The following is a 9,858-nucleotide window of genomic DNA, read 5'->3' on the forward strand; positions in this document are numbered from 1 at the left end:
AATTACGAGTAAACGAGAATCATCCGAAATTCTTCCATATCGAACCGTCTTCGAAGAAGTTTTTCACAACGAATTCGTATGCAGTTCTAATCTACACCATCTGGAGAGCATTATAATCGTAATCTACGTCATTTGAAATGTAACTACACTAAATGTCATTACAAAACACCAATTCTTCAGAAAGCGAAGAAACAAATTCGGTGGGGCCCGATTATGTAGTTATACCTAGTAAGATATGTAGCTATTACATCAGCTTATATTACGCTGCTTTGTCTCATTATGCAGTAATTAAATTTAAAGCACATCTAACAATTCTGAATTATCGTTAATCCACCAAATCTTTAATCTATTTATTTTATATCATATACACACTCGATCCCGAGGTATTTCTGAACATAATAGATTTAAAACGAGAAAGCATCTTTTCCCGATGTTGTTGTGTGTTTTCATTTCTATATAATTACTGTAACTTCGAAGGGTTTAGGGTTATTTAGAAGCGTTAGAATGCCGGAGAAAATGCCTAACAGCATTTCGTTCGTCTTTGCTATCAAAGTTCAAATTCCATTGAGGTTGACTTTGCCTCTCATCCTTTCGAGGTCGGTAATTTAAGCAGTAGATCAACGTGCCCCCCCCCTCCTTGTAATCGACTCCCGTTCCTCCGCCAAATTTCAGGCCTTGTGCCTTAAAGTACAAACAATTATCATCATCATCAACATCGTCGTATTCACACCGAAAGGAACCGAAGGCTGAAAGTCCCGAGTTCAAGTACGGCCGAGGTCGAATTTGCCGTTCATTCCTTACGGGAAGCACTGCGCTCCATATAATTGATTTCCAGCTCGCTTCAAAAACCGTTGGTTATGGGCAGAAATTTAAAACCATGATCATCATTATTATTATTATTAATATAACCTTAAAATGAACCTTTATCAACTTACCGTTTAATTAGTGTCCCATTAACAAGACGGCAACATTAATTAGTGATTAATTCGTAAAATTAAAAGAAGCCGATTGAAGAATTTCAATCGGCTTCTTTTAATTTTACTAATTAATTACACAGTTTTACTCTCATTTTACAAATTAATATCCTTTATATCACATATAAAAGTCGATCGTAGGTTTTCATAAGCAACAAATCAAGATTTCAGCTTAGAAATCATTAATTAAGACGAATTAATATATTTTCCTTATATTTTTACGTTTTCACCTCGAAAAATAATTACTGTAACATCGAAAGATTCACATAATTCTAAATATAAATAATTATTATTAGTATTATTATCGCTATTAAATTCTTAAAGCAAATATGTATCAACTTACCTTTTAATCAGTGTCTAATTAATAAGAGGGCAACATTAATTAATGATATTCTTTAACCGGTTCCCTCTCATTTTACTAATTAATTACACAGTTTTACTCTCATTTTACCAATTAATATCCTTTATATCACATATAAAAGTCGATCGTAGGTTTTCATAAGCAACAAATCAAGATTTCAGCTCAGAAATTATTATTTAAGACGAAAAAAATATATTTCCACGTATTCTTAGGTTTTCACCTCGAAAAATAATTACTGCAGCATCGAAAGATTCACATAATTCTTTGATTTACAATATTATTATTAGTATTATTATCATCATTAAACCCTTAAAATAAATCTTTACCAACTTACCGTATTCGGATATAAACTGCGAGTCAGCGACCGGCAAATTAAACAGCCTAATTAATATTTTAATTGGACTTTGGCTGAACTGCTTGTACAAGTTATTTCCCTTTATGTGATTGTATTTCTTCAATTCTCCGATAGATGGCTCTACTGACTCTTGGTTTCGTTTCGGTTTTTTTTTTGTATTTTTTTGTCCCTTTCTCTCAACAATTTTCCCTTTTTTAAGGTTTTTCATATTTTTACCAGATTATTTTAATAAAGTCTACTCACATATTCCCCTCTACGACTGTTTCCAGCACACGGCTTGCCCTCGCCTAAAGCCCTGTAAGAAAGAAGCCGTCACCAGCCTCTGACGTCACATCGTCAAACTTCCGGTCCCTTCCAGTAATTACCCTTCCTCCACGTGATCCAGAGATCAATGCGGCGATCCTTCGGTATAGGTACACACGTGACTTCGTTTACATTTCTGAAGATAAGAGAAACTCTGGATCTTTTTGGTTTGAACGGCAGTTTTTTCTAGCGGTGTCATATGAAATTGTCACCCATAATTATGATCCTAGTATCGATCTAGGATCTTTTCGGTTTGAACGGCAGTTTTTAAAAATAATTTCCACGTAACTAAACTTTTAAACTTCGTATACTGGTAGAATGTGTTTATAAAACATCTTTTTCTCTTGGCTTTATTGAGAAAATTCTATAGTTTGTAAGATATTTGTTTTTGTTTTTTCTTCAATTTCTGCAATTTCAACCAATCAATGACGTCTATTGAAGTGAAAACATTCTGTGCCGTATAAATATGTCCCTCGTTTAAGAAACAGAGTGGGTTTATTTACATTTGTGAAGAAAAAAAGATACCCTTACCCCCACCACTAACCCTAACCCTAAAACAGATTGAAATGCAATAGATCGATACTAGGGTCATAAGTATGGGTGACAATTTCATATGACACTGCTAGGAAAAACTGGCGTTCAAACCGAAAAGATCCTCTGTGTGTGTGTGTGTGCGAATAGACTTGTACATGTGTGTGTGGTCATCATGTGTATGAATGGAAGCATGTGTGTGTATATGAGTAACCTAGTTTGTGCATTGTGTGGAGTGATGTGGGTTTCGTGCATTTGTGTATGTCTGCGTAGGAGTGGCTGTGTGGTAAGTGCTGGTGGCACATGAAAAAAACATTCGAGCGAGGTCATTGCCAGTGCTGCTGGACTGGCTCCTGTGCAGGTGGCACATAAAGAGCACTGTTTGAGCGTGGCCGCTGCCAGTACCGCCTCACCGGCCCTCGTACCAGTGGCACGTAAAAGCGCCCACTACAGTCTCGGAGTGGTTGGCATTAGGAAGGGCATCCAGCTGTAGAAACTCTGCCAGATCAGATTGGAGTCTGGTGCAGTCCTCAGTCAAATCGTCCAACCCATGCTAACATGGAAAGCGGACGTTAAACGATGATGATGATGGTGAAAAGAAGTATAACAAAGCGCATTTTTTATGGAATGACCCAATATTTTATTCATCATTGACTTCATACTCATCGTCATTTAATGTCTGTCTTCCATGCAGACTTGGGGTAGATGGTTTGACAGGAGGCTGACAAAGCCACGGGGTTCCATTCTCTGTTTTAGCTTGGTTTCATCTGCTGGACGCCCTTTCTAATATCAGCCAATTTACAGAGTTCACTGGGCACTTTTTACGTGGCACTGGCATCGACCACATTTGAAGTAGAGATTTCAAGCTTAAAATCTTCAAAGCCACAGTCGAATCGATTCTACTATATGGCTCAGAAACCTGGACTTTATCAAAGAAGCTTGAGAGGCGGTTGGATGGAACCTACACTCGCCTCCTTATGAGAGCTCAAAATCTCTCGTGGAAGCGTCATCCAACCAAAATGCAAATATATGGGAAACTACCACCTGTGTCATCTCTTGTGAAAGGTAGGAGAGTCCAGTTTGCTGGACATTGTTGTAGAGCTGAAAAAGAGGTAATTTCTACTCTTCTCCTCTGGAAGCCATCTACTTGCGATACCAGAGGGCGCACACTCTCCTACCCTGATCTAATCTCCAGGGATACAGGCATCCAGCAACAGGACCTCCGTAATGTTATGATGGACCATGAAGTCTGGCATAGCATGGTAAACTCCATTGTCTTGACCACGGTCGAACAATGATGAATGATGATATATATATATATATACACACACACACACACATAACCTGTATCATCTCTTGTGAAAGGTAGGAGAGTCCAGTTTGCTGGACATTGTTGTAGAGCTGAAAACGAGGTAATTTCTACTCTTCTCCTCTGGAAGCCATCTACTCGCAATACCAGAGGGTGCACACTCTCCTACCCAGATGTAATCTCCAGGGATACAGGCATCCAGCAACAGGACCTCCGTAATGCTATGATGGACCGTGAAGTCTGGCGTAGCATGGTAAATTCCATTGTCTCGACCACGGTCGTGATACCAGAGGGCGCATACTCTCCTACCCTGATGTAATCTCCAAGGATACATGCATCCAGCAACAGGACCTCTGTAATGCTATGATGGACCGTGAAGTCTGGCGTAGCATGGTAAATTCCATTGTCTTGACCACGGTCGAACAATGATGAATGATGATGACATTTGGATGGTGCTTTTTATATGTGCCACTGGCATTCAAGCCAGTCGGTGGGGGGCATTGGCACCAATCACATTCGGAAGGTGCTATTTTATGTGCTACCGTCACAGGGAGCCTGTCTGGTGGAAGTGACATTGACCCATGCTAGAAGGGTGCTTGTTATGTGCCACCAGCAGGGGTGCCAGTCTGGCATCGGCCACGTGCTTTTTATGTGGTACCCCCTGCGAGCTGGCATAAACGTTAGCACGCCGGGCGAAATGCTTAGTGGTATTTCGCCTGTCGTTACGTTGTGAGTTCAAAAATCTGCCGAGGTTGACTTTGCCTTTCATCTTTTCAGGGTCAATAAATTAAGTACCAGTTCTGCACTGGGGTCGATGTAATCGTCTTATTACCTATGTCTGTCCTTGTTTGTCCTCTTGTGGGTAGTAAAGAAATAGGTATTTCGCCTGTCGTTACGTTGTGAGTTCAAATTCCGCCGAGGTTGACTTTCCCTTTCATCCTTTCGGGGTCGATAAATTAAGTACCAGTTCCGCACTGGGGTCGATGTTTTCAACTTAATACCTATGTCTGTCCTTGTTTGTCCTCTTGTGGGTAGTAAAGAAGTAGGTATTTCGCCTGTCGTTACGTTGTGAGTTCAAAAATCTGCCGAGGTCGACTTTGCCTTTCATCCTTTCGGGGTCGATAAATTAAGTACCAGTTCCGCACTGGGGTCGATGTTTTCAACTTAATACCTATGTCTGTCCTTGTTTGTCCCCTCTGTGTTTGCCCCCTTGTGGGTAGTAAAGAAGTAGGTATTTCGCCTGTCGTTACGTTGTGAGTTCAAAAATCTGCCGAGGTCGACTTTGCCTTTCATCCTTTCGGGGTCGATAAATTAAGTACCAGTTACGTACTGAAGTCGATGTAATCAACTTAATACCTATGTCTGTCCTTGTTTGTCCCCTCTGTGTTTGCCCCCTTGTTGGTAATAAAGTAGCGTTTGTCATGTGACACCGTCACCAGTGCTTTTTTTACTGACACCAGCACCCGTATTCTTCACATATATTTCTTCATTACCCACAAGGAGCTAAACATAGAGGGGACAAACGGATTAAGTCGATTACATCGACCCCAGTGCGTAACTGGTACTTTATTTATCGACCCCGAAAGGATAAAAGGCAAAGTCGACCTCGGCGGTATTTGAACTCAGAACGTAACGACAGATGAAATACCGCTAAGCATTTCGCCCGGCGTGCTAACGTTTCTGCCAGCACTATGACTGGTCCTTTTTATGTGGTAACAGCACCAGGGTCTGTTACAAGGCACAAACACCAGGTCCTTACTTGTAATTGTGACGGCGTTCACCCAGGGTGGGTTGAGCCGGCTTCTTCTTTCATAGAAGTTTTGTGGGAATATTGAAGTCACAAGCGGTCCCTGACATCCCGCATGCATATCCCGAGTGACGGGATGCCCTGTTTGCCACGGAGTCTTCACAAATGCGGGGACAGAATGACCTCGAAGCCGCTGGTTGCTGATCAGACGCCTCTTGGAATTTTCACCAGAGCCCAGTTGACCAGGCTGCGGCCCTAATACCTATTTCTTTACTACCCACAAGGGGCTAAACACAGAGGGGACAAACAAGGACAGAAAAATGGATTCAGTCGATATCGACCCCAGTCCGTAACTGGTACTTAATTTATCGACCCCGAATGGATGAAGGGCAAAATCGACCTTGGCGGAATTTGAACTCAGAACGTAGCGGCAGACGAAATATGGCAACGCATTTCGCCTGGCGTTCTAACGTTTCTGCCAGACCAATCTGCCTTGGATGGCCCTACCAGGAAACGAAGTTCCCAACGGCATAGCTCTGACACTACCCGTTTACACCACCCTACCGCTTTGAGGAGGGGTTGGACTCCAGGTCTCTTTACATGGCATCAGTACTACTGTTTTTTTCTTGTGCTTTTTGTGGGACATCAGTACCTACAGGTTCAGCAAATACCTTCCAAGATGAAACACACACAACTAGGAGTGAGGGAAGGGAATTAGTATTGAAGGGTGGCACGTAAAAAGCACCCACTACACTCACGGAGTGGTTGGTGTTAGGAAGGGCATCCAGCTGTAGAAACACTGCCAGATCAGAGTGGAGCCTGGTGCAGCCTCCTGGCTTCCCAGACCCCAGTTGAACCGTCCACCCCATGCTAGAATGGAAAACGGACGTTAAACGATGATGATAATGAAAGGGTGTAACCGTACCAGTTGAGAGATTTAAGGGATAGAGGGGACAGAGTCTAGATACAGAGTAACAAAACAAACACAGAATGGTTACAGTTTGACATTTTATTCATTATTCTTTTTTGACAAATTCCTCAAAATCCAACTGCAGGCATTTTCAGTAATCAAGTTATCTCAGAGTCAATATTTTTACAGATAATGACAAATTTCAGATTCACATTGACAATATTGAAGTTGAAGGGAAAAAAAAATTGTCTTTTAGTAGACAAAATAGGGATCTTTTCGGTTTGACCGGTAGTTTTTAAAAATAATTTCCACGTCACTAAACACTTTTAAACTTCGTATACTGGTAGAATGTGTTTATAAAACATCTTTTTCTCTTGGCTTTATTGAGAAAATTCTATAGTTTGTAAGATATTTGTTGTTTTTTTTCTGCAATTTCAACCAATCAATGACGTCTATTGAGGTGAAACATTCTGTGCTGTATGAATATGTCCCTCGTTTAAGAAACAGATTGGGTTTATTTACATTTCTGAAGGAAAAAAAAGATACCCTTCCCCCCACCCCTAAGACAGAGTGAAATGCAATAGATCGATACTAGGGTCATAATTATGGGTGACAATTTCATATGACACCGCTAGAAAAAACTGCCGTTCAAACAGAAAAGATCCCAAAATAGTCTTAGCTGATGTCATGTGTTAAATGTTGACATTGATACAGTTGGTCACAGTCAAATGACTGAAACTAGTAAAAGAGTAAAGAAGGCAACGTTTAGCAATAAGACAGTCATATCTCACCCAGTGCGCACATATCCGAATCTCACAAACTAAGCAGCAAAAAAGGTTGGTAACATTTGTGAAATTGGTGTTTAGTTTTTTAAGATATCATCAATATTTGCTTTGGAATTGCTGCATCCAACCAAGAGAATTGCTTCCATCAGTCGACCTTGTTCGATGTCCTGACTTCACATTCTTCATTTTTGAAATTGAAAGAAGCCCATTATGTGTGTGTGTGTATATATATGTATGTGTGTATGTATATAGAGATTATACATATGAAATCGATCAACATCAATGGAAATTGTAGCTGTAATACCAGTGCTGGTGGCACGTAAGAGAACCATCTGAATGTGGCCGTTGCCAGCGCTGCCCCGACTGACCTCTGTGCCTGCGGAACGTAAAAGGCACCATCCAATTGTGGCCGTTTGCCAGCCTCCCCTGGCACCTGTGCAGGTGGCACGTAAAAAGCACCCACTACACTCATGGAGTGGTTGGTATTAGGAAGGGCATCCAGCTGTAGAAACACTGCCAGATAAGACTGGAGCCTGGTGCAGCCTCCTGGCTCCCCAGACCCCAGTCGAACCGTCCAACCCATGCCAGCAGGGAAAGCGGACGCTAAACGATGATGATGATGATGATGATGATGATATTTGTGTTTGGATACCCACATGTTCATGCATGTGGCGTTTTCGATAGAATGATTTGCCACATGTGTCACACTGACATGGCTTCTCTTTTGTAGGAATTCATTCATGGACATTTAAGTTATGTCTATGAGAAAATGATTTACCGCAGATATGGCCGGTGGCACGTAAAAAGCACCATCCGATCGTGGCCGTTCCAAGCCTTGCCTGGCCCCCGTGCCGGTGGCACATAAAAAGCACCATCCGATTGTGGCCGCTTTCCAGCCACGCCAGGCCCCCGTGCCGGTGGCACATAAAAAGCACCATCCGATTGTGGCCGCTTTCCAGCCTCGCCTGGCCCCCGTGCCGGTGGCACATAAAAAGCACCATCCGATTGTGGCCGCTTTCCAGCCTCGCCTGGCCCCCGTGCCGGTGGCACATAAAAAGCACCATCCGATTGTGGCCGCTTTCCAGCCTCGCCTGGCCCCCGTGCCGGTGGCACATAAAAAGCACCATCCGATTGTGGCCACTTTCCAGCCTCGCCTGGCCCCCGTGCCGGTGGCACATAAAAAGCACCATCCGATTGTGGCCACTTTCCAGCCTCGCCTGGCCCCCGTGCAGGTGGCACATAAAAAGCACCCACTACACTCACGGAGTGGTTGGTGTTAGGGAGGGCATCCAGCTGTAGAAACACTCCAGAGCATCGGCTGCAGGGTCATTCCGAAAAGCTCTATCTACGACGATTTCATCTCAATCGAAGGAAAGGGGCTTTCTCCGTCCAGGTTGCGGATCCGTGGAATAAGCTGCCAGACGAGATAGTGAAGATGCCGACGGCCGCTCGGTTCAAAGTCTCTCTTGACCAGAAATGGCCTGAACTCTTTGCATGAACACCACTCTGTACACAACTCCATGTCCCCCTACATGGCGTTGCTTTTTGCTTTTTGAGCCAAAAAATTAACTTAACTTAGACTGGGCCTGGCACAGCCGTCTGGCTTCGCAGACCCCAGTTGAACCGTCCAACCCATGCCAGCATGGAAAACGGACATTAAATGATGATGATGATGATGTTGCCAGATTATGGCTTTTCACCTGTATGTGTCTGTTTGTGTTTATTTAAGGCACTCAGTTGAGAGAATGATTTACCACAGATATCACAGGTATATGGCTTCTCACCTGTATGAATGCGTTTGTGACTAGTTAAAGTGCTATTTTGAGAAAATGATTTACCACAGGTATCACAACGATATGGTTTCTCCCCAGTATGAATGCGTTTGTGCTTAGCGAAATAACCATTTTGAGAGAATGATGTACCACAGATATCACACTGATATGGTTTCTCACCTGTATGAATACGTTTGTGTCTTCGTAAGTCACAACTTTCAGAGAATGATTTACCACAGATATCACAATGATGAGGCTTCTCACCTGTATGAGTACGTTTGTGCCTTTTCATGTTGCTGTCTTGAGAAAATGATTCACCACAGATATCACAATGATATGGCTTCTCACCTGTATGAGTACGTCTGTGAGGATTCAATTTATCATAACGAGAGAATGATTTTCCGCAAATACCACAGTGATATGGCTTCTCTCCTGTATGAATAAGTTTGTGTTTAGTCAAATGACTATTTTGTGTGAATGATTTACCACAGGTATCACAATGATAGGGCTTCTCACCTGTATGAATACGTTTGTGATTAGTGACATGACTAACAGAAACAAATGATTTACCACAGATATTACAATGATACGGCTTTTCACCTGTATGCATACGCTTGTGTGTTTTCAACTGACCGGCTTCAGGGAATGATTTACCACAGATATCGCAATGGTATGGCTTTTCACCTGTATGTGTACGCTTGTGTCTAGTTAAGTTAGTACTATGAGAGAATGACTTACCACAGATATCGCAGGAATGTGGCTTCTCTCTGGTATCAGGGTTTTTTGGTTCAATTATATTATCCATTATGAG

General features: G+C 42.3%; 1 protein-coding gene and 1 long non-coding RNA gene across 2 annotated transcripts in view; one reads left to right on the forward strand and one right to left on the reverse strand.

Annotated features, from left to right (window-relative positions):
• LOC118761090 overlaps window positions 1-2,114 on the reverse strand; it is a 15,007-nt gene extending 12,893 nt beyond the window's left edge. The window contains exon 1 of the mRNA XM_036498763.1: window positions 1,670-2,114. Coding sequence (XP_036354656.1) covers window positions 1,670-1,898 — 229 coding nt within the window. The 5' untranslated portion in view covers window positions 1,899-2,114. The remainder of the gene's footprint in view (window positions 1-1,669) is intronic.
• Window positions 1-6,608, forward strand: part of LOC118761091 — a 13,607-nt gene extending 6,999 nt beyond the window's left edge. Inside the window, exon 2 of the long non-coding RNA XR_004997150.1 lies at window positions 6,516-6,608. This is a non-coding gene — a long non-coding RNA (uncharacterized LOC118761091). The remainder of the gene's footprint in view (window positions 1-6,515) is intronic.
• Window positions 6,609-9,858: the final 3,250 nt, after the last annotated feature.

Source organism: Octopus sinensis, unplaced genomic scaffold, assembly GCF_006345805.1.
Source record: "Octopus sinensis unplaced genomic scaffold, ASM634580v1 Contig07833, whole genome shotgun sequence".
Taxonomy (NCBI): Eukaryota; Metazoa; Mollusca; class Cephalopoda; order Octopoda; family Octopodidae; genus Octopus; species Octopus sinensis.